The 27,635-nt window shown below is 45.2% G+C and overlaps 4 protein-coding genes across 10 annotated transcripts in view; 2 read left to right on the top strand and 2 right to left on the bottom strand.

Annotated features, from left to right (window-relative positions):
- The first annotated feature begins 661 nt into the window (after positions 1–661).
- On the top strand, positions 662–2,376 carry Elm (calcineurin like EF-hand protein 1 elm). 3 transcript variants are annotated; one of them, XM_076826888.1, is made up of 5 exons: positions 662–941; positions 1,123–1,386; positions 1,460–1,553; positions 1,634–1,773; positions 2,054–2,376. In XM_076826888.1, the coding sequence occupies exons 1-5, from the start codon at positions 875–877 to the stop codon at positions 2,083–2,085; spliced, it is 597 nt and encodes a 198-aa protein (XP_076683003.1). In that variant the 5' UTR covers positions 662–874; the 3' UTR covers positions 2,086–2,376. The 3 variants fall into 3 exon arrangements, with proteins under 3 accessions (XP_076683003.1, XP_076683006.1, XP_076683004.1); XM_076826891.1 differs by lacking the exon at positions 1,634–1,773; XM_076826889.1 differs by having other exon boundaries at positions 1,634–2,376.
- On the bottom strand, positions 2,228–6,586 carry Sec23 (transport protein Sec23). Of its 3 annotated transcripts, none has more exons than XM_076826880.1 (12): positions 6,390–6,586; positions 5,985–6,323; positions 5,615–5,701; positions 5,300–5,546; positions 4,989–5,238; positions 4,269–4,919; positions 4,044–4,197; positions 3,815–3,966; positions 3,565–3,739; positions 3,267–3,488; positions 3,083–3,103; positions 2,228–2,582 (listed from the first exon to the last, which is right to left on the bottom strand). In XM_076826880.1, exons 2-12 carry the CDS (start codon positions 6,261–6,263, stop codon positions 2,493–2,495), a joined length of 2,328 nt encoding a protein of 775 aa, XP_076682995.1. In that variant the 5' UTR covers positions 6,264–6,323; positions 6,390–6,586; the 3' UTR covers positions 2,228–2,492. The 3 variants fall into 3 exon arrangements, with proteins under 3 accessions (XP_076682995.1, XP_076682994.1, XP_076682996.1); XM_076826879.1 differs by having other exon boundaries at positions 5,985–6,267; XM_076826881.1 differs by lacking the exon at positions 3,083–3,103 and having other exon boundaries at positions 5,985–6,267; positions 6,390–6,584.
- A 117-nt stretch (positions 6,587–6,703) lies between these two features.
- On the top strand, positions 6,704–15,725 carry LOC143376477 (uncharacterized). Of its 3 annotated transcripts, none has more exons than XM_076826883.1 (7): positions 6,704–7,124; positions 7,224–7,283; positions 7,355–8,045; positions 8,113–8,251; positions 8,389–8,507; positions 10,785–10,879; positions 12,447–15,178. In XM_076826883.1, exons 2-7 carry the CDS (start codon positions 7,273–7,275, stop codon positions 13,477–13,479), a joined length of 2,088 nt encoding a protein of 695 aa, XP_076682998.1. In that variant the 5' UTR covers positions 6,704–7,124; positions 7,224–7,272; the 3' UTR covers positions 13,480–15,178. The 3 variants fall into 3 exon arrangements, 1 of the variants encoding a protein (XP_076682998.1); XR_013087101.1 differs by adding an exon at positions 15,440–15,564 and having other exon boundaries at positions 6,707–7,283; positions 12,447–13,589; XR_013087100.1 differs by adding an exon at positions 15,589–15,725 and having other exon boundaries at positions 6,708–7,283; positions 12,447–13,589.
- Positions 15,314–27,635, bottom strand: part of LOC143376480 (chymotrypsin-like protease CTRL-1) — a 131,414-nt gene continuing 119,092 nt past the window's right edge. The window contains exons 9-11 of the mRNA XM_076826887.1: positions 24,090–24,403; positions 16,620–16,816; positions 15,314–15,484 (exon numbers count right to left, since the gene is read on the bottom strand). The gene's annotated coding sequence lies outside the window, so the exon portion shown is untranslated. The remainder of the gene's footprint in view (positions 15,485–16,619; positions 16,817–24,089; positions 24,404–27,635) is intronic.

The raw sequence follows: 27,635 nt of genomic DNA, 5'->3' as shown, positions 1-27,635 counted from the left end.
GATTACTATCAAGGTTTCCATCATTCCGTCGAAATATTCCGAAGTTAAAACCTGTAAGAAGAAAAATATTTTTAGTAACTTGACTTGTCTATAATTGAAAATGGGAGAAACGCTACAACATTTTGTCACGTATGAAAATATATTAGTAAAGGGAATAATTTTATTATGCAACATGTTTATTGAAATTAGTTTGGCCCAGGTATCAGGAGAACATGAAGTGGAAAGAGGTATACTAAATTTCAGCTTCAAAGGCCTCGCCTTAAAGTTGCAAATAAGAGGCGCAGGCCTTTCAAGAGGCGTTCGAAAATTCTGCGTCTCTTCGTTAAACAGTCACTGTCTCGAAGTCTATCTTATACCTGGTCTGTGCTGTTATCGATGCAGAATAAAATAGGATTGTGACACATCTAGCGGATGGAATTGAAATTAGGTAGAACAAGGTTAGTAATGTTTATTCTTTAACTAGCCTGGGTTGTAATTTTTAACCTGTTCCGTTGCGTATATACATATGTAGTAGGTGGCTGTATAGCATTTCAAAGTATAAATGGAATTAGTCGATGCAGAAGGACAGTTACAGGGACAGTGATGTGGCGATATTATGAATATTAGATTGTTGCATTTTCATTGGTTAAACGGTCTTGCACCTAACTATCGCGATACGCTGTGTACAAGCCTTAAGATTTCCACCTTATCACCCTTATCTGTTACCTTTGACTGTTGCAGAAATCTGTCAGCTGTCAGGCAATCTTTTTAGGGATTGTGTTATTGTGTACTTTGACCCACAGTAAATATGAATTGAAACTCGCATGCTGCGGTGAAAAGTGTCGAATGCAGAGTTGAGATTTTGCGAAACGTTTCGATTCCCCGAAAACGAAACATGGGTAACAGATCCAGTCTTCTTTTGCGCGAAGAGGAAATAGCGCAGATCCAGGAAGCCACTGGATGTAAGATTTATCCACTAACCAGCTGTGTTACCTTGAAATCTCGCTTGCTTTAGAAACGCAATAATAATTTCAACATAGTCCTTAATTTTTAACATAGAAATGATTTTGTTACTTCTAGTCATTTATTTTATAGTTCGCCGTAGCGATGCTTTGTATGAGCTATTCTTTAATATGATTACAGTTACTCCGAATCAAATCGAACGTTTGTATAGTCGCTTCACGAGTCTCGACCGTGGAGACTGCGGCACGCTTAGCCGAGAGGATTTCCTCAGGATTCCAGAATTGGCGATAAATCCTCTCGGCGATAGAATCGTCAACGCTTTCTTCGAGGAGAGCGGTAACGACAGAGTAAATTTTCTGCAATTCATGCAGGTGCTAGCTCACTTTAGACCTATTAAGAAAAACTGTCCAAATAGATTAAACTCCAGGCAAGAGAAACTGAGATGTAAGTATAACGGCGATCCTACGAAGTCGACGGATCCTGAAGGGGATCGTAGTAAACGCATTGTTGTTTTTAGTTGCTTTCAAAATGTATGATTTGGATAACGACGATTTGATATCTAAAGATGAGCTCTTAGCTATTTTGCACATGATGGTCGGGGCGAATATAAGGTAAAGCAGTTGTTTCATTTCAATTCTGTGACACGAAATAATGGTTGCAAAATTGAATGACTGGTGCATATTCGTTTTAGCGAGGAACAGTTAACTAGCATCGCAGAACGAACCATAGTAGAGGCTGACGAGAATGGCGACGGAGTAATATCGTTTGAAGAGTTCTGTAAAGCATTAGATCGGACAGATGTGGAGCAAAAGATGTCTATACGATTTCTTAGTTAATTTACTTCTTTGTTTCTTATAAAATAATGTACAATTTTCCGATGCATTTGAAAGATGTATTCAAATTTATAACGATTAATAATAGAGAATGTAAAATATACAACCTTATTTATTCTACGTAGAAAGAGAATTTAACAGCGTGCAGTATTCACTGACGCACGGAAAGATTTGCAATTCCTATGAAAACAGATATACAAATTTTAACTAATATAAAATTTATACTCTTTTTCCTGATTCTTACGATTTATGGTGTATAAATTCCATAACTATTACAGGTTTGGGCAACATACCGTTTACAAATGTCTAAACAGATAGTCAAATGATCTTCCGAGAAAAAAAAAATACAGACCAGATTTATTTATGACAAGAAGTTCCACTGAAAAATAAGTTATGTACTATTGATGACGTATTCGTAAAAAATGAACAATACAGGACATCTAAAACATCCATTACATTAATACTATGTACTTTATTTGTATACAAGTTATATCTCGACTTCGAAAAAGGAAATAGTTGTTCAGGAATTATGACGTACAATTATGTAACTCCGCTGTAACCGTCTGATAACTTCTGTATATATAAACTTTTACTATGCCTATGTTGTCCTTATTACTTAAACTGCAACTGTGTGCCTCATCATCAAGCCCTCGGTACTTATAAATTTTGCATACAAAAAATGAGAGGGGAACGTTGGGCCCCTCTATTGCTGCAATTTTAAGCCGTGGACGACACGGCCAGTTTCTTCAAATGCTCCATAAATACTTGTAGACTCACGTCGTCGGTCAAAACAGGGGCTCCGCTCTCCTATATTGAAACAAACACCGATTACCGTCTGCAATCGACAACTGTTGGAAGGTAAAAAGAAAAGGAAGCTGCTAAACCTCATCCCCGAACCAGTGGAATAAAAGAAATTATTTACAGTTTATAAATGTTTGTTCCGAGAGGAAAAATGCCTTGACGCCAACCACCAGTGAATTGTGAGAATATAATATCGTACAGAATGTTAAGGTGTGTAGTGAGTACTATGCTTATTTAATATTAGCACGAGAATTGTATTAACCGCAAGATAGAGTGAAATATCCCAATACCAATATTGCTGTAAAGTTCTAGGATAACAGTGAATGGCTGTTAGACCCTTCGACACCATTGTTTGTTAAAATATGTTGCGATAAAGAAATAAATACTTTGGTGCAATGTTGTGGTAGATACAAATTATTTAGATCGTTGCCCCGTAGTTCCATTACCAAAGCAAATCGAAACGAATATGAGAGAAGATACAATTATCAAATGAATGAAAAACACACCCCACTGGGTATCGGCATCCCCTGGTTGCAGGATCACGGTGACATAAAAAAATATTAGTTACATATGATTGATCTATGTATTTGACGGCTGTGTCGTCAAAAAATATCAGCATCAGATAAAGTAGTCTGATACTAGATATATATGTAGCATCATATGTATTTCGTCGATGAGAAATTTACTTACCGCTCCGTAGGCGTACATATTATTATGAGTCTGACTGGGATTCACTTTGCTCAATAAAAACCTCGCTTGTGAACCACCCTGTTCGGTATCGATATACCTAGGCGCGGGGAATCTTCCTGCCAATATTTCAGCTGCATCGTCGACAGGCGCCGCTAACAATTGCCGGAAATTCTCATACTCGGGCAAGTCCTGGTATTTCAACTGACGCCACTGAGCAATTGTCTGCGAACCGAGCAATCCCTATGTCGTGACCAAGTCTTTTATCGCGTTGCATTAGCAAGAACAGTAAGGCAATTACTTCTCCGTGGAATATAAGTATTTGGAAGAAAGTGTCCATTAACAAGATTCTATCGGGTTGAATGGACGAAGTGTCTAGCAGAACTGGCTCCGGAGGGCCGCTAAATCCGTAACTGTACAAGATCGGTTGCACCATTATCAATGAATTCGTTAAATCTTCCCGCATCAGCATGTGTCTGTAACATTAAATCGAGCAGTTGCGATGAATTAGCTTCCTTGACTCGTCGAAGCATGCGAACAGAGCAGCCTACCTGTAAAAGCTGGTTTCATCTGGGGAATTGTTGAACACTTGTAAGAACTGAGATCTACGTAAGTGATACATAAACTGAGGATACAAAGAGAAGTTTTCCGCGAGCCTGAAGCTGTTCGGGTCGTCTTTAGAGTACTCTCCAAACTTCTGACACTGTAAAGGAAACGTTTCAAGTTGAGAGGATCGCTCCATCGATAGATACCAGCCAGAGAATTTAGTAAGACACCGACTAGTCTAATAAGCATTCGGTCCACCCATCTCAATACGTCTGGACTATCGTCGCTTTCTGCCCTGAAGACGGCTAGGCGCGACATGAGGACGGCAGCCGCTTCCTGGTCGAAACCAGCGCTTATATGATGAGTCGATGTCGTCGCGTCTGCCCAACTGTAAATAGAAACGCCACGATACTGAGCTCTGCAATAAAATCCGTAACGTTCGATGTACCGTTTATTTACTTTCTAGCGATCGTGGTAACTCTGATCCTTCGTTGGCCGCTGCTGTGCTGATACTGTGTGATAAATTGAATGCAGCCCCTTCCACCCTGCGGAATCGGCGCGGTGTGTTGGTTCACGACTTCGAAGAACAGCGCGGTCGTGGTGGAGGGAGTTAGCGAGCAGAATTTCCACTGGCATGTGCCGCCGAATCCCACCTCTTGCTCTCCGACGCTAGCCCCTTTCACTCCCAGGGAAACGCAAGGCCCGATCGCTCCGGAGACTTTGATTTCTCGCGACGTCTTGATGTCCAACGTCGCGTTAAATGCCATCTTCAAGTCGCCCTTGCTGTCCTTTGCGAACACGCGTTGGAACGTTTGTTTAAATAAAGAGGAGTTGAAGGAGTCTCCCATGACCATGTGGCCGCCAGTTGAGTTGCAGCATTGCCTCATTTCCAGCAGACCGGTTTGATCTAGAGCGCAAGTGTAGATATCTATTATGTGCCCATTGGTCGCAGCCCGTGCCGCAAGGCCCTCGTAGTGTTTAGTTGCCTTCTTCATATGCTTGGCATTATCTTTGTGGATATCGTGGTGCGATCTGATAGGCTGCCTCAAATCGTCCGTTACAACCTGACCGGGACCTTGAGAGCAGGGTCCACCAACGAACAGCATTATCCTGGAAGCATATATTCGTTTAGACGCTACCAGAACGTGTTCGAACACTCATTACAAACACGATACGTGCCTAGCTCCTGTATTAGCGTAGCTAGCTTCTAAAAGACCAGTAGCAACAGCCAATGCAACACCAGTGGATCTCAACGGGCGTTTCCCTGGGCCCACGGGCCACGGATCGCGTTGCAACTCTCCCAGAATGTCCGTTAAACTCATATCACATTTATGTACAGGCTGTAAAAAGCGATTAGCCGGCGGCAGCGGTTGCCCACCCGGTCCTCTCTGTTGATTTGGATTCTGTCCCGGTATTGGTCGGCCGATTCCTGTAACAGACGAAAGTGGTGTATATTCTCTGCCATTGCATTAAGCAACTATAAAACGTACCTAGCATGTCTTGAACTTGCTTCGGCTGCAAGTCCTTGGTACCACGGAAAACGTAACTCTTGCTGCATCCTTCGCAACCCAGTTCGTGAACCTGAACCATTCTTCCAAATGTAATCAGGCCAATGAAAGCATTGGGCGGAAGTAAGGACAGCGACATTTGCAACGAATCTTTAAGAGAACCCAATTCCTCGTCGTCCATGCACGTATCCACGACCAATAGGAATATGGGAGGCAAACACTGCGCTCTCTAAATGCGAGTAATTAGTAAATCTGTAGCACATCGACGAAGAAGCATTTCGGATTGTTGATGCTTACCATTATAGTGTATTCGATTGTTGAATACATTGGTATGAGTTCAGCTGGCTGATGCTGCTCCGAAATAGCAGCATATTGCGGAGGGAACTAAAAATATTAAGCAATGAATTACATGTTTCTAGAAAGTGGGACAATCGTATTTAAGGGGTCATTCTGGTAATCACGCTGCAAAATTCGGTAACATTCAGGTGTTTTAAACAATTGTTCCGTGTACATTATAAGTAGATTAATAAATGAAAAAAAAGTTTGACATTGTTATTCATTGCGTTCGCTGAGAGAAAAAAACCTGAATGTTGCCGATTTTTGCGGCGTGATTACCAGAATGAATACCCCTTTAACTCTGCTGTGAGAATAATCTCTTTCTGCTTACAGGATTCCTCTGGAAGCAAAGATTGCACACCCATAGTTTAGCACGGTAATCCACCTGGCATAGTGGATTCAAAATTGCCCTGCAAGTGGACCGTGTGCAAAGGACTGGATCGTACTGTATCGGCGGCAGGTCTGGCCTTTCTTTAATCGGCTGATACAGGGTTCCTAATGGCACGACTAGTCTTGTGGCGTCCACGCGAGAGGAGGGCCAGACGTTCCAAGTGAAACGTACGCCGTCCCGGTCCTCATTCTGCTGAATGAAATCCTCGTATGTGGTCATGTTGCTGGAATCACGAAAGCCTATGTAGCCAGTACATCTGGGCGATACTTAATTCACGTTCTGTGTACAGTTTTCAAATATGTGACAAGTGTTAAGGTATGACTGGGTGTTCTAGGTTAAACATACCTAAGCGAGTTAACGCTCGATTATCGCGAGCTCCCGATTGCGCGACCGAAACGATTCGAAGTAACAATCACTATAAAACTCTCATTGTTACAGCATGTCCATTGCAAAAGGAATTACAAACAACACGATCTCACCGTACCAGCACGACTCGTGCCGTCATTGAGGCCACGTCACTTGGAGGCTTGGAAGTAATAATAAGGCGCATGCGCGAGCCTCCTTTTAATGACACTAAGCGATATTTGAATGAAAGTTTGCCAGCGAAGAGTCTTACCACGAAAAGAAAGTGGAATTCGGGAATCAGAAGGGTATCGTTTCCACAGATCTGCTTGTAACATTCATTAGAAATCATTCGTATCTACAATAACAGAAGAAACTATAGAGAACCCGTGCGCATAGACCTTTGTACTCAATAGTCCCTTGCGGGACTTCGGTAGACCGCTTCCTTCCCCGTGGACATTTTTTTTTAATCCCATTACCAGAATTCATGACTACGTAGTAGCGCGAGGAATGAAACTCGAAAAAGATGCGAAATGATCACTTAATATCAAGTGAAATATGTTCGCGAATAAAGTTCATAGTTCCCCTTGTGAATGAAACGTGTATACCGAGTGCAACGATTCTCCAATGTGGCAGTAATCGTGGCGTACAGCCGGGCCAGTTGACTCATTATGCTTTTGAAGATCGTAAAGTAGGAAGCGAGGTGTCATCGAACACACACTGCGCGTTGTGGAAATGGTAGGAGTTCCATTCAACCAATCAGCCGCGAATTGATAACGACCGATACTTAATGAGCTAGCGGGTCAACTGTTTACTGTCCGTATTTATTATTACTAGGGATTCGAATCCCGACTAACCTCTGACACCGTGCAGATCGTCCGCGAGAATGGATAGAAGGTAAGGCGAGGGTGGTACCCGCGGATCGTCCGCGATCGCTACTTTACTCAACGTCGACGAATCTTTGTTAGGTTGGACGCATCGAGGTCGGGGTGGCGCGAGGATGCCTCTAGTCACCCTAAAAAGAGCAAGAAACGATCCAGTAAAAGGAGCAGTGTGCTCGGCCCTTGGGCGAACAGTGTGCAGAGCAATCAAAACAGCAACGTGGTGCCTGACATGGAGTATCAGCACGTAATGTGGCAGTCGAACGTGCAGCAGAACGTTCAGAGCAATGGACAGCGCCTCTTCACAGCAGCCTCCGACCCGAGCATGTGCGGCTACGCGCAGATGCCTATGACTTACGCGATGGAGCCCGTTTCGTTGCCAGCTATGTACAGATTGTACCAGCCAGTACCATTCTCCGGTGTCAGGCCCGTGCACGGTAGACCCAGGCGACATTGCAACCAGAATCATCCGATGAATCTGGGCGCGAATTCTGTAGCGAACGGGTACACAAGTCTACAGGAGAACAGGCTGGAGTGCCCTATACCCGTTAACTATCAAAACGGAGACTACACGAGCCTGCCGCCTACGGCGAACAGGAATATTGAAGTCAACGGGGACGAACTGAATTCGGAGCATCGGAGGTACTCGGATCCTGGCCTCGGCTCTGCGGAAGCACCGGCTCATACGCAGAGCGAAGAGTCTGACAGTGGCGACAGTGGAAGTTCCATCACGACGATTGGGCGTAGCAATAAACTCGTTCTGTCCCTTATCGAGCAGGTTCGTGTCTGTTCTGCGCTGGGATCTTGCATCTGAATGGTAAATACATGTCGTGTATTGCTTGCAGATGACAGAACTGAAAAAGAGCAACAGCCAATTGTTTAAAGAGTTGAACGAGACGAAGTCCGAATTGAATAGCATGAAGGCGAAGTTGGCACAGTGTAAATACAGCACCTCTTCAGATTATCAACCAGGAATGTTATCAGGTAAATATTTACAAAACTCGTTATATTGATTTATTGTTACAATCTGCGAATATGCTGTATTTCTCTCGCAACTCCGGGGATTTGTCTTTAAGTGCTAGTTCCTCTAAGGGATTATAAATTTTTTTTAACCGTTCCAGACCTGATTCGAGAAATCCGGCAAGCTAACAAGATGTGCGAGGAAGGATTGGTTACAAAGGTCAAGTCCATGGTAGATGAAAAGATGAACCAGAAGTTGCTAGAAGTGGACACCTTAAACGTGCGTATTAATTTCCTTTAATAATCGTTCTTTCCATCCGCGGGTACGGGATCAGCCATTGCGCTGATTCACTCCGAGAACAACAAATTCGAAGCATCGCCAATGAAACCCGAATTCGGGCGAGTGATTCATACTGTTTGTCCGACCCATTGACTCACGATTACTTATCATCCCGTAATTTCGCCCATTTCAACGCAACGTAAAGGAGTTAAGACTGTACAGTCATTGTACAGGCTTTGTACGCTTCGATATGCTGCAAATAAATTGATTCTTGTAGTTCGTTTCACGTACGAAGCACGAGGTTTTAAGGAAGAATATAATGTTCGAGTCGGAAGATAGAAAACGTGGGAATGGAAAACAAAAACGGGTATAGAGCTAGGAGGCCTCTCTCGACTTTGCAGTTGGGGTACAACGGTGCGCAGACGTTTTCGGCGTTTCCACTCTGCGGTCATGGACATATTGTTTGCGTAGCATTCGTACGTTTTGTTTGATTAGGACGGGCCAGGTGATCTTCGGGTCCCCTCTCTCGTCTTCTCTTTTTTTTACAATTTCTCTCCCTCGATTATCGCCTGCACGCGAATTTCCATCGATCAGCCTCCGGGTTTCTGGACTTTGTTGCACGCTGATCCTCCACTTAACAATATCTGAATAAAATTTCAGCTTCGTTCACCCTTTAAGGAACACTTCTACCGCGGCACGAAAAGGATCTGCTAGCTAAACAGGTCAATTACCCGGTGAATTCCCCCAAATCGACGACCCGAAACCGCCTCCATCCCATGATTGGGGGGCGTCGGACTACTCGAAAAGGGGGAGGTCAGAGGCACGACTCGACGCTTGATAAAGCCGGCCTGACACCGGAGAACCTAATGTAGACGTAATACGAAATATCCTTGACGTTGGGCAGAAATGATTAGGTTTCACGTAAGGGCGGCACCTACGGGGGCGAAAGAGTGTTCCGACGAACGGGGAGGTAGAATCGGGTGGGCGAGGGGCGAGGAGGGGTGAAGGATGAGGCACTTAGCGGCTGTCACGGCCTCTCCCTTGGCCTCCTACCCTCCTTCCTCCTTTCCCTCTTTCACCGGGTCTTCTCGGGTTTCAACCATCCATTAGCCTCATCAGTGGAAGCGATGGCCGTCCGCGCCATGCTTGCCTCCGACGCGTTGCCAATCTCGTAATTGAACCTCCGGGACCTTCCACTTTCGTGCATGTAAATTGTGCCCCTCGTCGTCGACGGCGCCCGACGGGGGATGCTACTCGATACTCTTCGTCGCGACGAGAGAAATTCGTGTCTATCGCGCGCTCTTTAGTTGGAGTCGCGGTGAACAGCGCTCGTAGGATTCTAAACTTGGGGGTGAATGAGTGAACGGTACATTTACTGTTTAGCAGTGGCGCACTCAGGATTTACCCTCGGGGGGGATAATAAATATTTTTAATACAAATTCAATAATATTCAGTAGGAAGGTGATCAGGTATACAAACATTTATTTGGAGAATAAAATCCAGCTTCCTTTTTTTTTACAAAGCTCATGGAGTACTTCAGTAGTGGTTACATTAATCTCCTTTTTCCTTTTTCTTTGGGGGTGCCAGGGTACAGTGGAAAACAGGCACATGTTTCTTGATTTTTTAAATGATTTTATATTATTCAAAATATCACAGTTTTTAGTTTAATGTTCATAGATTTCTATAAAATAAAAAGTTCTGAGAGATATGTATAATTCTTCTTGGAAAAAATTACGGATCCTTAAGAAACGAAAATTTATGCATATTTGGCATGTGCTTGCTTTCCCCTGACAATGAGCCCCTCAATTGTACTGTGTGTGACGCAGGGGCACCCTAGGTTTTTTATGATATATTGTATCAGAGAGTAATGAGTCACGTGATATTCTGTACAAAAGTAACGAGTTGTATTTTATTCGAGGCTTGCAAATCTTAACTGTTTTTTTTTTTTTTTAAATGATAATGCAGTACGCTACAAAGTCTTGCCATGGAAGACCACTGATATTGTGCTCTTTCGTTATCTGATGGAAAGAAATTGCACGTTGCTATGTAAATTGTTTGATTTCTTTCGAAACAAGCCGCGGCATCTTATCTGTGCCTGGGTATTATTGTCTCCCTTATCTTTATCCTCGTTTTCTTGAGGCGAGAGGAGACTCAGACCCTGGCTCGCATCGAGGAGAATGTTTCTATATCGCGGCTGCTGAAGATTTGAGTAGAGGCGAGCAATGAATCTCGCGAGGAATCAAGCTATGTATTCAGAGATGAATGCCTCTGTTTTAGAATCAAGTTTCGAACTTGTTGGAGGAGAAGCAAACAAGCGACAGGCGCTTTGCGAAGCTGGAGGAGGAGGTGGCGACGCTGAAGCTGAGCGCAAAGTGAGTACCTATTTACAGTTTGGTTTCGGCTGCTCTATAGTTGATATCGTAAAATAAACTTTCGTGCTCGGGGTAATTATTTTCTTCCATCGATTAGACACACGGTTTGGTTGTTGTTTCACGCGCGATTCGGTAAGGTACAAGTTTTAGCACTGAGCACAGTAGATTTCTCACGCGGAGCTGTATCGTCACGAATGATTTTGAAACATCGTCGATTTTCATGGAACACGTGTGGGGTTTAAGTAGACTTCTTTTCAAATATTTATTTTCTTTTGGTTTCAATCGAAACGCAAAATTCGCGTATTTTATATAAGGGTTAAGTATTCTTATAGTGTATCAAACATTCCACTGTTGTGATATATATATCGATGACTTAGTGCAGAAATATTGTATGTCCACTTGTTTTCGAGAAAAACAGATTTACACATGCAATGGTACGTAAGATTCAGGGACATACAACGAAGAAAAATATTATTTTTCACAAATTTATCAAATAGATGTAAGAATAACAGCGAAGAATTATTTGTCGCGTGTAAAAGCTGAAATTTCACCAAAAGTGGACATACGATATTTCTGCACTAAGCCAGCAATATTTTCTTTCATCGCGAAATTTTTATCGAATTTTTCAAGCAACAACGGAGATTGTACAAATATGTTAATATCATTAATTAGCCATGTCTTGCAGTAATTCTTTCTAACGACTCTTCTACTTCTTCCCCTCTGTTCCCCTACTTTAACAGCCGCTTTGCACAGTCTCCATAATTTTAGGCAACGCGACACAACTCTATTCATCCTCCTCACAAAGAAATTCAAAATTAATTACCGCATTCTCTAACTCCTCCTTCCTTCTCATCCACCCCTCGATCTTCTAATTTCATCTCACTCACAAAGGCTCTAAGAAGCTGTAACTCGCTTGTATCTTCAAAATCACTTAACTCAGAACCTCTACTATCCTCGAGTAAAACGAAGACTCTGCAGAAAATCTTCATACGGTCTACTTCTCTGCTCCCCTCACTTTCTAACTTGCACCCTCTCGGAAAGATGCTTCACAGGCACACATACCTGGCCCTGCAACTTCATCGTCAATCGACACACAAGCTATTAACTAACACACCATCTGTATCACGCTATATCAAAACAAAGGCTCTTCAAAAACCTCCGCACCGTCTACTATTTTACTCCCCTTCCCCAGTTCACCATTTAACCAACTCACACAGGTGGTACGAAGCTTCGATTCGCCTGGGTTCTCCGCATCGTCCGATCCACGGGCTACTGGATCGAGGCAAGGACTCCGTGAAAAGCTTTCGTACCGTCTATACTTCTCTGCAACACTTCACCTCCCCGCCTGTTCAAGGTTAACCAAGCTCGAGAGCTCCGACTCGGAGATCTCTTCGTTCTGTCTGTCGGTGTCCCTAAGAGTCATATACCCTCTAACTCCCGAAACCGTCCTAACGCACACGCAACCACGAGCGGGAGAACACGCGCGATCTCCTGCCCCCCCGAAAACGGCGGCTGGCTAGGCTGACATTGTATAAACTATAAACGGTGGACTTGTATTGGCACTTAGCAACGAGGGCCGCGAGATCGCAGCCTTCGAGGAGGAGGCGCTGGCCCTGCGACGGGAGCTCCAGGAGGCGCGGGCTTCGAAGACCCTGGCCGAGAATCACGTGGCAAAGTGCGTAAACGCAAGATCGGTCACGCCCGTTGCTTTCGAAACGGCCTACGTAACCAGCACCCCCGTGCGTACCGCTCTCTCAGACACGTGTAACCTGATCCCAGCCTACTGGCCACCTCCCTCGTCCCCGCAGAGCTTCATCTCGGCACTGCACACCCGAGCCGCCGAGAAGTCCAGCCTCTACAGTACCGCCGACTGTAGCACCGTGTCGCCGGCGGACTCGTGGAGCACGGACGACAACCGGGGCCCGGTGTCCAGCACGCAGCCGGCCCTCGTCGCCACCAGCGATCTGGAGCGCGAGGACGCCACCCTGGAGGAGACCTCCAGCCTCACCTCCTCGGACAACCATTTCGAGAGGGAGAGCAACAAGGAGGACCGGGAGGGCGAGACCGTGGACGCTGGATGCGCCGTGGACCTCGAGCAGAAGGCCAGTAAGGCGGAGAAGACGGGATGCGAAGAGGAGAGAGTTAGCTGGCTGGGCGAGGACAAGGTGGACTCTACTCAGGGCGGCGTGGCCGTTGAAGGCGAGACGATATCGTCCAGCGGCTCGGAGAGGAGAGCCAAAGGCTCGAGGTACGAGGCGAGTAAGAAAGAGGACGATGCCCAGCGCGGCCAGAAGGCTGGCTCCAGGCGGTCCAGGAAGAAGAAGGGTAACGTGGTGACGAAACGATCGTTCAGCGAGGCGGACAAGTCGGGGTCCGACGGCGCGCACGACCCGACGGCGAGAAAGGGCCAGAGAACGGTGAGCGTGGACGAGGATCGTCTCGGTGACGATGATGGGAGCCGAGCCATCACCGAGATCCCGGATGTGGCCGTAGTCGGTGGTGGCTCCTTCGTGCCGAAAGATCTCTGCTCGACGGGAATCCTCACCTCCAGAGTCCTGACAGCACCTTCACGCGCCACCTACACCACCGCCTACATTTAGGCCACGTACGCGCGGGGCCCCGTACAATACGCAAACCACTCGTCGCCGTATCGCAATGGGGGCTTCAAGGGCTTGCTAGAGGCTACTACTATGTACATGTCGAATAGCACGTAGGTCTATCGTTGTTTAATCCTCGAGTACACTTTCGCGACCCTCTTCTTGTCGTTTCGGCTCCTCGCACGCTCGGTCCCACCGGGGGCTTGCTTCACCCTGCCGGCTTGGCTGACCGCGCGCGTCTTCATCAACGTCTCGAATCTTTGAGAAATGACTCGCAACCGAGCCGCCAGTGTCAACCAACCCTTGGACCGTCCGTTCAAGCTGTTCTTCTGCCCCTCAGTCGCTTCTATTTGCGCGAAAAGTAGCAGAAGAGTTTTGCGGCTTTTGAGGGAATCTCCCTTCGAGAGTCTATGTAAATTAATCCACTCTGGCTTGGGATTTTCTGATCAATTCTCCTCGACTCTTCTTCTACTTACAGTCTGTGTACATTTTAATAGTCTTAGAGCGGAGACGGGAGAAGCTGTGCGCGCCGAAAGATAAATTTATTATCAGATGGGACTAGCTTCGTCCAATGTTATTGGCAATTCTTCGGCATTTACAGCTTGCCTTTCCATTCCGTAGTTGTAATTACATGTTTCTCTGGTCGCAACAAAATCAGACAGTCGTTCGAGACTTTTAGCCTCGCTCTATACAGCGAACGTGTCGTGCGAGGGTCTTTGAACTATATGGCGAACGATATGAAATTGATTTTGTTTCGACTGTAGTATGATACGCGCGCGTGAGTGTGTAATTGACTGTATCCTCGTTTATTGTTGGCATGGCTTCGCAGCTTGTGTAGCATGCGTTCAGTTTCCGTGTTTCTCCCCTTGTATTAAGTTTTTCGTTTAACTTACGAGTTTATATTCCTCGAGTTCCGAGTCGTTGGACTTTTCAACTGGCTCGACTTTTCGCGCACATTCCACACGCGTCGATTTTATCTTTGTTTTAGCAATATCTTCCGATCGCGGTTCTTTCGCGATGGAACCTTTGTCCTGTACATTTTTAGCGTAGGATCGAATGACACTGAGAACTGTAGGAGGACTGATTATTAACGCGACTATTTTATAACGCATTTTACACAGTATTTTTTAAAGAATAGTCTTTTTTAATAAAGTTAGGACACTTCTACTATTCTTATATAGAAGATACGCTTCTCGTAGACGTAAGAACAAAACCATCGACACGACTGACTAGCATTGATCATTTTTTATTAAGTAACTTAACGGAAAACGCCAGTTCAAAAGTTCCACCATGCGCTGAGTGTTTCTAACTCTATGAATCTGTCTTGTGTTTTAACCAACGCGATGGAGAATCTACTTTTAACCATTTTTTTTTATTTAGAAATATTTCTCTTGTAGATCGTCGAGGATGAAAACGATTTGAAAGCAAAAGAACGATCATTGTACCTAGGTGTGACTTAATGTTATAAAGTAATCCTCGTTTGTTTCAAACAGAGCGTCGATGTATACACAGAAACTCGATTCGGTGATGGAAATCGTCCACAAATAGTCATGTGCACCCAGCAATTCGACAAACGATCAAGAATTACATTAATTTAACGCTTCAAACTGGTATTTTCACCCTTCTAAAATCTCCACCGTCGAACGCACTCGCAGAGTCCCCTAGAGCCGCGTAGAAACGTAAACCAACTCGCCCGCTCGCACGTTCGCGACGAGCGTGCCGCGACGAGTTCGGAGATCCGATCTCGATCGTCGCGGAGCACGAAAGTAGAAGAAGGGAGATGGTTTCGAGTCGCGCGTCTTTACCACGTTCTCGGCGATCTATCGGGCAAGCTCTCGTTCGAACGAACTTCGTGCACCCTCCACGGCAATCTCCAACCCCCATCATCCCTCCAACCACCCGCAACAAGTCCGCTGTTGGGTCAGGGGAAACCGAGACACGGCTGTTCTTTCTGTTCCTCTAGCTGGCAGCATGGCTTTCAGCTGGTGTACCGTTGCTTTTGCCGCTTCTAAAGACAGTATTACAGAGATATGTGTGGGCCGTGCCAGTCGGGCTGGAACGGCCTTGTGGCACGCATGTAACGTTCAAACAAAAAAACCCGTGATTTGTCAGAATGGAGAAGCGGCTGGGCGTTCAGCGTAATAAGATGATCTCTGCCACGGACGGGGATCCAGGGGCGGACTGTCCTAGCCTGGCGAGGGCGAAACGGGGCGGATCCTCCTCGTCGGAGGGCAAGCAGCAGGAGGACGAAGAGGACGACGGTGACGTGGACGGGGACAACGAGGCGGCATTCAGGGAGTCGGTCCTCGACCGATTCATGGAGAACGGTATCAAACTCTCCGGACCAGTCACCGACCTTTAGCCTAGGCACTCGCCAGTTCCGAACGCGGCTGCCGAGAGCATTGGTAGACGAGCTTCTGAATTCTTTCGCGAGGATGGAGAATGGTAATTTGCTGGCGTCCCTGTGGCCAGCTGGAGCAGCATTATTGTGTCGATGGATTACTTTCCTTGCTCTCTGAGGAAATTAACAGGCTACTGTTGATGGAGAACAGTAGGTGGACTCTTTGGACTTAGGTGTCTCTTTTTTCGTGGAAGAATACAACGGGGCGTTTTCTTAATGAAGAACCGTTTTGGTTTTTTAATTTTTTTGGGTCGAGGCGGGGAAAGAATCATTGTTGAAGGTCTTCATAGTTACATATCTCGCGGAACTGAGAACGCGAGGGTGTGATTCAATCGGATTGAATCGGTTTGGGAAAATCGTGGTATGCATTGAGGGCAGTGCCGGATTAAGACCTTAGAGGCCCTAAGCTCTTGACAGATTTTGAGGCCCCCTTATACAGGGTGATCGCCTCAACGCAATGTACGATTTCTCGGGCATTTCCAATAATTTGACTAGAAGTGTTTCTAACGAAAGTTAGATTTTAAAATTCAGAAAGACACTTGGCCTATTTTGCTTATTGGCTAATCCAGCACTGCTCGAGGGGTAAGGAGTTTCCATTATGAATGAGAGAATCAGTGGTGAAACTTCGCGTGAAGGAGCCCTCGCGTTTTCAACCCTTAAATCTGACATAATCGACAGGGTTACAGGACTAATGGCAGTTCTAACTACTTGAACTATGCTTTGAGCTCGATTGCAACCTTACCTGTGATCGTTAATTCGTCCCTATTTTCTGGAAGAAATAGTTCCTCAAGGTTCTTGCTACGCAGCCGTGCCTGTCCAGCGTGGTCCAGGTTCGTTGAATGAATTCTCGCGTTGCGATTAGGGGTTGCTTTGAGCGTAACAGTCTCTCCAGTGCGACCGCGGGAGCTTTCTTCTTACGTACGTAGCAGTGGAAGGTAACTAGAAGCAATTCCTCTTAATTGATAAGCGTTAATAAACTGCATCAGTGACGAGCAACCTTTGGCCCAGAGTGGGCCCAAAGTGGAAGTAGCCTGTACTAATCAAAGAATTTTAATTTATGGGGTGAATTTGTTATTTCTCACGTAGATTTACGACTGAAAGAATTGCGGGCCGCGAGTTGCTCATGACTGGTTTACAGAATAGATATTCTCGAATCAAGGAATTCGGTTACGTGCGCAGATTTATATTTCTCACTACTCTAGCGCTGGAAAAGGCTGCAAAAGTAGCTAATCGATTAGTTCGCGTGTTCTTCTAGCTTATTTAAAATTAGCGACCGCAGTGCCTGGCCCAGTGACGAACTTGATGGAATTGGGTTGACGTTGCCTTCGTCTCGCCTGAACCAACGTTCTACAGGGTATACGCGTGGCAAAATTTCCTCTCTCAAACGCTTTTATGTTTATCCGCAGTCTCGGGTAAGCGGGCAGCTTTATAGTTAATTGATCGTGCGGCAATTGCGCCGAGACGGGGGTCACTGTCAGCGCAGGGCGTTCCGCGATTCGCGGCGCGATCCAAAGGGGACGTTTCATCGCGCAACGACGCGGGGAGAGATCTTATTTGACACTTTCGATTCGTATTTTTAACAATCAACCCCTCTCGATTCCGCCGCGAACTAGGTACCATTCTGCGAGGAGGGAGCTTGTTTCGAGAAGTTCCGTTGCCTCGTTGGAAGAAGCTGACGACGCCAAGTACTTTTAGGGATTCTTCGAAACTACCGTGAAGTTTTCAGCTCCTAGGGGTCGTCTTTAAATCACGTAACGTTTCTTTTTGGAGGGGGTCGCGAATTTCTTACGTTTTCTTACAAAGGGGGGAGAGGGAGTCACGTAGCGTCGTGCGTAATATTTCTTTAATTTTCAATACGAGTTAAATGAATTATATAAACCTGCGAAAGAATTTTAATAACTGAAAAAGAAAATACGTCGGGAAGGGGTAGAATATAAAATCTTACGAATACTTATACCGGGGGCAGGAAGGGGCTAAGAAATCGCCAAACCTACCCTTACGTAATTTAAGAATGGCCCCACGTGACGGTAAAGGAAGAAGTGCGGTCGCATCGACTGTCACGTACAATTCGCAGTATAATTTCATAGTGTTGCAGCTGCTTAGTGTTAATTCCTTAGGATACATCTATAGTTCTATCAATACTTTCACGACACCTCTTCTCGAAATATTAAGGGAGAGTGTGTAATTTACCGCGACGAAATTCCAAGAGAGTACAATTTTACTTCTTCAGACCTCATCGTCGGCAACGTGCATCGACTTCGAAATCGTGTTACCGCTTTTCGCGCAGGCTCCTCGAGATCTTCGAAAAAATTCCCCGTAAAAGGATCCGTAGCTTTTAACAGCGGGGAGATATATTTTTTTATGGAACAAAGTAGGTAAAACTGACACAAGTTGTACATAGGGAATACGTTTCTTTTTCACCAGAGGCGATCGATCTTTTTGCCGCGAGTAGAATTATCCTGAGAATAACATTGCTGTCGCTGCAGAAAGACCGTCGCTTTTGCAGTATAATTTCTGTTAACGTACTAAGGGTAAACGTCGATTCTTGCGTAGACAGAAACGAATATAGTTATAGACCGAACATAGACAGCAGCTCCACGTTATCTAATTACTCTCCACTAACAAGAAGAACATTGTATATTGTGCACAGTATAATTTAAGGCCGTGTAACGTGCTTGTTCTTAGTATTAAACACACACACACACACTCGTGAAGACAGTATTTTAATAAAAGGAAAACGTAAAAGTGGCATTACTTTTGTCCCCGAGCGTTCGAGAATATTTCGTGGAATTTACTTTCTATTTTTTATATCCTATATGTACACGAGAAGTAGAAGAGTTTTGCTCGCAACGACGAAGCAGCTTCGTTTATCCTCGCTGCAGTCAAAATAATTAGTGGATCTTTTTTAATGGCTTTATTCCTCGAGTGGGGTTTCAAAAATTCACCGTGGATGGAGCCTTTCTTAACTCCTCCATTCCTGACGCTTTTTAATTAACGACAGGATCCCCTAATTATTTTGAGCAGGGTGATCGTCATCTGGGAAATGAGAAATACACTTCTCAGACACGACGTTGTAAATATTCTGCACATCCGTAATTGAATATCATTAGGCGAGTTTTAAAACGAAAGCGGGGCGTGGTCCACTTTGTTTAAGACTTCGAAGGCTACGCAAGGTCCCTTAGAATCGCTACGATGGCAGCATCTTCTATTTTCATAGGAAGTTTTTCGAGTTTAATCAGAATATACCCGCGACACGCTGAGTGCGAGCAGCGTCTTCGAGCGTTTCGGGGCGAGCTAGCGTCGTCCGATTAATGGGCTCGCGATAACCGGCGCGTATTTAATAATAATAATAAATGCTACGCAAAGTACGCAAACAGAAGCGAAAATAATCGATTACTTCCGCCGTGCGGGAGCGTTGATTGACAAAGTGATCGCAATTAATTCGCGCACGGTAATATTTAGCGATTAATATTTGCACGAGGATCAATGAAAAATGAATCACGTCGAAGGGAATATTAACGCGTTAACGCGATGTTTTTCCGCGAGAGATTTACTGTACACATCGCGCTAATTGACGTTCCCGTTTGCAAGAATTAACGAGCGACGTTCCATCCGAATCGCGAGAATCCACGCTCGACATCATTTAAATTCTCATAATTAAACAACCGGCTTTTTATCCAAATATCAACAATCAGCGAGAGATTTTTCGTTCGATTTGCGGCAATCGACGGCTGCCACGCCGCACGGGGAAGCGATTTCGTCATCGTCGCCCTGCCAAAATTCTAACAACCCCGCGTGAATTTCGCGGTGGTTTTGATAAAATCCATCGAGGGAAGTAACGCGCGATCAAGTAACTTATTATCGAACGCTTAAGGGGACTAGGCAGTCAGAAGCTGGCAAAAAAAAAAATAATAAACTGGCTCTTTTCCCTGGCGAAAAATCAAGCTTCTTTAAAATTTGCCGTTTTACAGCCGCCATTTTTATAATTTGGATTTTTTTTTCTTTTTCAATAGGTTCAGGGCGGAACGGGGGTCAGGGCAAAGTATCAATTTCAGAGAATATTTCACAATTCAATTTCTTACGGCCAGAATCACTGCAAAATTACAGCAGCTCCAGAAAAAAACACCTGTATATCAGGCAACTGCAGCGCTGTCATACATATGTATATATTATTCAAATAATTTTTTTCTACTGTTTATAGTATCAACAAACATTACCCAAAAGTACTAGTCACAATTTGTATTCATCTCCTTGTAATTAATTCGCAAAAAATACTTGATCTTCGAGCGATCTGACTGCCTAGTCCCCTTAATGCGAGCGATCCGTTTCATGAGAGAAAGATGAATAATTTTCACGAATATACGATGAATTATTGTAAATAGATGGAACGAAACAGTTCGCCAAAAATGATACTTATCGGTGACCGTAAAGAGCGCCAATTAACTCGCGTTTCATTTATATATCCTTCTGCGGTACTTAATAGCGTACGATAATATAAAGAGAAATGCGAATGCAAATTTTCGGGGAATGTTAATTGAATGTTCCCGCCGTGGGGTACAGAGGGCTGTATTATTAATGGAATAATAAACTAATAAAATAAACGTTGTAGGGTAATGATAGAGCTGATGTATACTTAACGCGGTACTTACAATCACTCGGTTCAACGTAACTCGAGGTTGAATTAACATTAATCCGTATCCGATCGACGCCTAGACACGTTCTAACGCACCATGCATATCTTATCAGCTGTATAATCTCGAAGTGCCATTAAAATCGTGCCCAACGCTCAGGTCTCTCGTCGTATCTTCTCTATCGTGTCAACGAAACGCAATAATCGGTAGGAGCCTCACCCTGAAAAGAAAAAAGTGTCCTTCGTACCGCGAACATTTTACCACGTACGGCTTAAGTTTGGGGCGTAGCGTTAAGGGCGGCGTGAACTTTCCGCAAACGCATATACAATTAGTTGCCGACGTTCCTCGTGAAATTCATGCGCGACACGTGGCGCATAATGGTGAATAAGGAAATGTAGCGACATACTTTGTACGCGGCTCGTTTTAAGGAATAATTTGTGTATACTCTTGAGATTTTAATAAAACGGAACATATGGATGAAACTCGACTGCTAGTTATTTACCTACCCACCCAGTTCGTTATTTTCTAATTTCCCTCGGTTCCTATTGAAATCTCCGCGATAAGAAATTCCGTGGGCAAGATTAAAGGGAGGCTTGAGATCGACGAATTTAATCAAAGGGACTGTAATTTTCGTGCCGAGCCACTTCATTAAACCCCTGGACACGGCCTCCCGTTTCTCCAGCGATTCCAACCACCAGGACCAATATTTTCCTACCGTCGCCTCTCGCCTGTGTACAGGGCGCTCCAAGTGTTGTGATTAGCGGGACGCGAAAGATGTTATTCTTGTGTATGGATGTTTGTCTTCGCTGCGCAGCCTCCCACGAAGATCGTCTGGAACAGTAAAAGGCCCGATACACGGGTAGCGTTGGCGGCGGCGATGATAGGAAAACATTGTCTCGATCCCGGCTGGAAGTAAGGAGCGGGGAGTACAGGCTGTTTCATGCCGAACCGTAGCCGCGTGATCTCGAGTGGCTGGGAGAATTCCGACAAAGGGGAAGAAGATGTACCGATCAACATCCATTTCGCAAACACCTGATACTTCTTAAGGAAAACGTCCCTGTCTGCTGAGGTAAAGTTAGCAGAGAAAATGGCAATCTTGTGAAATCAGCATCCCTTCCCAAAGAATGCTCGAGTAAGAAACGGTAAGTGCTGCAAGTTACATTGTATTTCAACCAGGCTGTATTAAGGCTATATATAAGGACCCAGTTCCTGATCAGAACCCAATTCCTGATCAGTTTAGGAAAATAAACCAAATAATCAGCTTATTATAATACAAATTTATTCTAGCAAATTACTAAATAATTATGAAGTATTTTGAAATTTATATGCAAAGCTTGATAGCTCATAGTAAAACGTGTGAGGGTGATCAGAAACTGCTCCCTTTATATTTTTCACTTTAAAAGTTAAATTATAAAATAATTATTATTATGTGCGCACTTTTTTAAATACCAAATTAAAGATAAAACATAGATTTACTGAAATAACAAAAACCTTTTAGATTTGGTTAAGTTTTCCCTTTACACGTTTGAAAACCCGTGGTGGTTACTTTTAACTGATCGTATCAACCCTTCTCAAATCAACTCTCATATTTATAAAAACTTAAAATAAGTCATTTATAAAAAAATTTGAAAAAAATATTTAAAACATATATAGAAGCAAAAAGATAAATCAAATTTAAAAAATCAGCTATTTTACTCAAATAAAATAAATACCCTATAAATAACCCATAAATATACATTTTTTAAATTAAAATTTTATCAAAATTCATCACTATAAAAAAATATTTCCTATAAACTAACCCTGAAAATTCATCAAGTTGAGAGGAAAATTTCCCACAAACAAATATCTAAAAATTATCACTGAACAACCCCCAAAATAATTGCCTACGGAACAAAACGGCAGTGACTACAGAGTTATATGAATAAATATTGCGGAGTAGCGAGGAGGCACGGTTCCCGAAATCTGCCGGATAAGTTCCAGCTGGACGTAGCCGTAAAAACGTTCCGGGGGTGTTTATTGTGGCCGCTGGACGCGGTTGCGTCACAGCGAGGTCGGTTTATTGTCGGAATCCGAGGGAATCTGCCGTTTTGCGCCCTTTCCTTTACCCCCGTGGCGTTCTTTGAGGCCCGGCCGCTGAGCGGTGCAAAGCGCCGCCATCGTAAATCGATTATCGTTTTACGACGGGATTCCAAGTCCCCGTTCGCACGTCGCCGCTTCACCATCCCCTCCCGTCGCCACCCCCGCGGAAAAAAAGTATTAAGCCGGGGCCATCCCCCGTTTTACCTGCCGCGCCAGGTACTTACCGCGGTTTTATTGCGCGCCCTTTGCGAGACCTATCTTCCGGCCGTGTCCCGATTCTCGTAATACCGCGATTATCTGTAATACCGGCTGGGGCAGCTAGCGCGGAGAATCGGCGACGGCCATGTGTCGCGATCCACGTAATTCGGGACGGGAGTTTACGGTAATAGTCGCGCCGAGCAAACAACCCTGCGGAGGTCTTGATCGATAATGCACGCGTGGACAAAGGAGGCGGGTGAAGAGGGTAGAGGGTGGATGACAATAAGGAGGCTCGAGGATCATCTGAGAAACTGTTGCTCGGTCGTCGTTAGCTTTATTGCTCGTATTAACCCTTCGCAGGGTGACGGTGGATTAGACGCGTGGGCAACGCCGGAGCCTAAAGTGTTTTAAATATCATCGAGGTAGACCAGTGTCTTTGTAACGCCTGGGCGTTAGGAGCTACAGCGACGGAGGCTCCTGTCCGGCTGCAGATAATTGCGAGGGACGAAGAGGGTAGTTTTCGGAGATATTGTTATATTCTAATCGAAAGCTGGAATCCCTGGCGCGATCGCGATCGCAGCGGGGTTGCGATACATACGTGTAACTCCTCGTCCGTCCCACTTCCGGTGGCGGACGAGGTTACGGCGTAGCGTTGTCCAGGGGATCGATATTTCGCGGGGGCAGCCCGTGAGAGTGCGGATAATTGAAAGGCCCGTCGGAAAATCGTGCGAGTCATCGTGCACGGAGGCGCACGAACGAGGGGGTGATATTATTAAAATTGACTCGAGGAGGGGCCGGGGGTGGCGGACGGTCGAGAAATCGCTGCTAATTCGAGGCGTTTGATCGGCCGCGCTTCATCCACCACCTGCCATCTTTTTCAACGTGTTCATCGATCCGCCGCCGCCGACGCGATTTCCTACGCGTTGCCGCGTTATGAGGCGAAACACGGTCGCTGGGAGCGATAGAGGTTGCCTCGCGATAACGGCGCGACTTTTATCATTCCCAGGGGCGGCAGTGGACGTCTCGGGCCGTCGATCGCTGCCCCTCGGAATCCAGGGGATTCTTTTTCGGTGTTTGTTCGGGCGGGCGAGGTATTTAATTTTTGGGACCGGATTCTTCGGCGGGGCGGTTAAAATTGCGAGTCCTAATGGGCGATGATGGCACCGCAAACAAGCAGAAGAAAGGAGAATGGTAATAAATGCGAAGCTACTAGTTTTCCTTCCCGAGTATCTTTCTTCCGCGATGATAATAACGCCACGGACTGGAGAAAAAAAAAGAGACGGGAAAGTAGTAATTGAAGTCACCTTCTACCTCGCTCGAAGCCACTCCTCGCCAATTAAATGGAAACGTGTCCACAGCCACTGAACGTCGGTTACGGGTTCTTTTTTTTTTTTTTCGATCGGCCTGATGGCCTGCTTAAAAACTTTTGCCTCTCGGAACGTTTGCACGGACACGATGAAACGGAAATTTAACGAAAGATCCGCGCAGACACAGGGGCTGAGGGTGCACACCGGTCCTGTTTGTACAATCGATTCCTCGCATGCTGCTTTCATACGTGTGCAGAGATACGTCCTTTCTGGCTGGCTGGGGAATATCGGGTATCTCCTCCTGCTCGCCTCTGCAACAAAAAGCTCCCATTGCGCGATCAAGTTAATTACATTCCTGCTCCTTGCTTATTACATTTACTTTGCGATCGCTCGAATCGTGGCCATTTTCTTCCAACAGAACAGACGCTCTGTGGAAGCGACGAAGTTGAAAGAGACGGGGTAGGTTTGTAGCGGTTGAGGATGCAAAGGGTGAATTTCTGATACATCTTTTTAATGGGGCGCATTAACGAGTCGAGACACAATTTATTATTAAAAGGAGAAGTCTCTATAAGTGGCTTATTTTTTTTTTATCGACTTTTAGGAATTTTTTCAAAGTTACCAACGCGCTAATCCTTTCGGAACTTTAAGGGTACTTTATTTAACATTATAAGAAGTAAGTCATGTTTTTAGGAGAGTAAGATTATGATAAATACGAAAGAAATAGAGCGGTAGGTATCTTAAATAGGTTTTGAAATGTTCTGAAAGCGATTTATCTAATTTTTTTCGATTTTTCCGTCGACTTAAAGGGTCTTCCCGCCTTAAGATACAGCGTAGTATACTACACCCTTACTATTACTTTTATTTTTTATACTATTTAGTACAAATACATACCACATCTGCACATCTCATTTTATGTATACATATATCTTTCCCTGTTTCCAAGCCGCGAAATGACTCTGCATATTTATCTTGTTCTTTAATTATTATAGACTGTCTCTTACTTACTTAACTATATACTTCGCTGTAACTAAAGGGTACTCCCCGTTAAATAAATCAATACAGATTATTCGACGTACAACGAGCCTACGTTACCGTGCACCACTGATTTCAACATAATCGACGGCTGAGACGAAGCAAAAAAACAGAAGCCATAGCCGACGATTCTATGTGACCCAACTTTCTCCCCGGGAAAACGATGACGAAGCCAGGGGAGGAAAGTTCTCGTTCCGTGACTAATGACAATCGCCTGGCGCGTGGTACTTCGACACTAAACAAGATAGCACTGCTTGCTGACGCGAGGATCTCCCGTTTCTAATGTTTCACTGACTAATCGGTCATCGAGTTCGAGTAAACAAATAAGATCGTAAAGGACGCGGCCGAATCTCGCAGCAGGCCGCGCTAACGGTGGACCTTTGCACTTTTGAGTCACTTACGATTTACGGCCCTCCTTTGTACCCGAGGGCCCGGAACGCGTCGGGTAACGAGCCACGTTTCACGTTTGTTTTTCTCACTACCAGTTCGCGATGATTCAGGGGGTAACGTTCTGGCGGAGCGCGTGGTTCCGCGAGGACCCACAGAGGGGTGAGTGAGTGCTCGGTTTTGTTCTCTGCCATGGGAGACATTTTGGCTTTAACAAAGAATTTGGTACATTTGTACAATCATACAGTATACTCGTTTTGCAACGGACGTTTATTTCTTCTAATTTTTTTTTTTAAGTATCTTCCGGTTAAGGTCGCTTCGGAGGCTCGTGATTATTTACTCGATATTATTTATCGGACGCCTACCAGAAAAGAGGAGGCAACAAATTGCGCAAGCCTTGTGTACGCACGCGTTATCAAACGCGCCGTTTGCCAGCTAAAAAGTTTGTACAAACGGCTTGGAAGCAGCGACACGTCGTCGCTGGCGATTGCTGGTTTATTGATCCTGCCAGCGCCTCGATTATTACTTGCAAATATTTGCCGATTTGCCGCGGTGACAAACAAAGCGATGCAAGCCACCGATTCGAGTGGCTTTGCTCGTGCTTTCCACTGTTTATTTCGGCAGCTGTTCCGCATTCCCAGGGACCTGGGGTCCCGAGACTCCCGAGCTGCTCCAGAGGAACGTTAATTTATGCTAATGCATAGGAGAAGAAGCGGAAAACCGACGCGATATTCTGGTGGTTTTCGAAACGATTCGACAACAGGCGAGATAAGGTCGGTAGATAAAATCGTGCCCAAAGAAACGTTGCAAGAGTTTGTTAAAACAAATGTCCAAACAGGAAATCATCGTGAATTGTGGAGATAATAGTTCTGAGAGCAAAGTAGGTATTTTACGTACTCTAATCCTAACTAAAACTGAAGCAATTCGTACGCTAGATACATTTTTAACGGATCATTCCGTTAGCATTTGAAAAGCAACAATTGTATTACTTTTATATTTTTCATTTACTGTAGTTATGCAGTTTAATAAATAGGAAAAAGTTTCGTTGCATCACTGTAATTATTTTCGTCGCAATAAATTCCTGAAAACCCCTTAAACGCCTTGGTATCGCGAGACTCACCCTCGATCGGTAATTCTGTCTCCCGGGCGACGAGTTTCCCAAGTTTCCCAAGTTTCCCGCGAGCAAATCCGCGAGATTTAAGCTGCCGGGACCAGCGGTCCTCCAGAACGTGCGACGAGTCTATTATTTTTGCCTCGGCCGAATTGAGGGGGTGGCAGGGCTCTCCGCGTCCAGGAGATAGGTCGACGGGCACTCGGATTCGGGGGCTGCAAATCTGGGAAAAGGTCGGCGAGGCACGCACAGCACGTGACTCCTTCGGGGGCTCCGTCTGCTCCGCGTCCACCACGATAAAGCACACGCGGTGTATCGTTTTTTAAGCGACTCAATTTCGGCCCTGCATCCACTTATGCCACCCCCTGACCCTGCCTCCCTCTTCAGCGCGTGTAATTTTCTCGTGGAGCGGAGAGAGGGAAAGAGCGACGGGACATCGTAACTGCCGCACGATTCAAGAGAACCCGAGGTGTACGGAGGAAATACAATCGAAATGGTTTAATGGAAATTGAAAGGATTAGTAACTATTGCTACATCTTTTGCTAGATTTCAGGGCGCTAGCTGGGCAATGTGTTGTTAAATCCCTAGGTAGGAAGGGAGTTTAAGAATAAGCTTCGAAACGAGAGCGTCGAAGAAGATCAGAGAAGTCAGCTGGCTGGCAAACGTGGAAGAGTTCACGGATCCGGGGTTTCCCCGTGGCGGGAAAATTGGTTTTGCCCCGATTATGTCGGTGCTTAATGCGGTTCACGCGCACCGAGGTTGCTCTTCTCTCGCGCAAATGTTGTGACAGCGATTTACGAAGTCAAAGGGGCGAGATTTGCACGGACTTAGACACCATGCCTGTCACGACTGTTAAACTCTTTGCTTTCGACTGCCCTGGTTTTGAGGGTCGCCTCATTGTTGGATTTGCCGGTCAGCCGGGCGCAGTGATAAATAAGATTCTTTTTGCGGGCTGTTGTCCTCTGCTCTTCAGGTATCCCCTTTATTTTCGCAAGGGTGCGGAACGGGTGGTT

Source organism: Andrena cerasifolii, chromosome 14 (assembly GCF_050908995.1).
Source record: "Andrena cerasifolii isolate SP2316 chromosome 14, iyAndCera1_principal, whole genome shotgun sequence".
Taxonomy (NCBI): domain Eukaryota; kingdom Metazoa; phylum Arthropoda; class Insecta; order Hymenoptera; family Andrenidae; genus Andrena; species Andrena cerasifolii.
This window is presented reverse-complemented; position numbering and strand designations above follow the sequence as displayed.

Coding starts and splice junctions, on each gene's coding strand:
- LOC143376477 (XM_076826883.1), top strand. Junction 8,252..8,388: donor TCAACCAGGAATGTTATCAG/GTAAATATTTAC, acceptor TAACCGTTCCAG/ACCTGATTCGAGAAATCCGG. Junction 10,880..12,446: donor ACGCTGAAGCTGAGCGCAAA/GTGAGTACCTAT, acceptor ATTGGCACTTAG/CAACGAGGGCCGCGAGATCG.
- Elm (XM_076826888.1), top strand. CDS start 875: ATGGGTAACAGATCCAGTCTTCTTTTGCGCGAAGAGGAAATAGCGCAG. Junction 942..1,122: donor GATCCAGGAAGCCACTGGAT/GTAAGATTTATC, acceptor ATATGATTACAG/TTACTCCGAATCAAATCGAA. Junction 1,387..1,459: donor CAGGCAAGAGAAACTGAGAT/GTAAGTATAACG, acceptor TGTTGTTTTTAG/TTGCTTTCAAAATGTATGAT.
- Sec23 (XM_076826880.1), bottom strand. CDS start 6,263: ATGACCACATACGAGGATTTCATTCAGCAGAATGAGGACCGGGACGGC. Junction 5,702..5,984: donor TTTGCTTCCAGAGGAATCCT/GTAAGCAGAAAG, acceptor TAATATTTTTAG/TTCCCTCCGCAATATGCTGC. Junction 5,239..5,299: donor GCAAGTTCAAGACATGCTAG/GTACGTTTTATA, acceptor CGTCTGTTACAG/GAATCGGCCGACCAATACCG.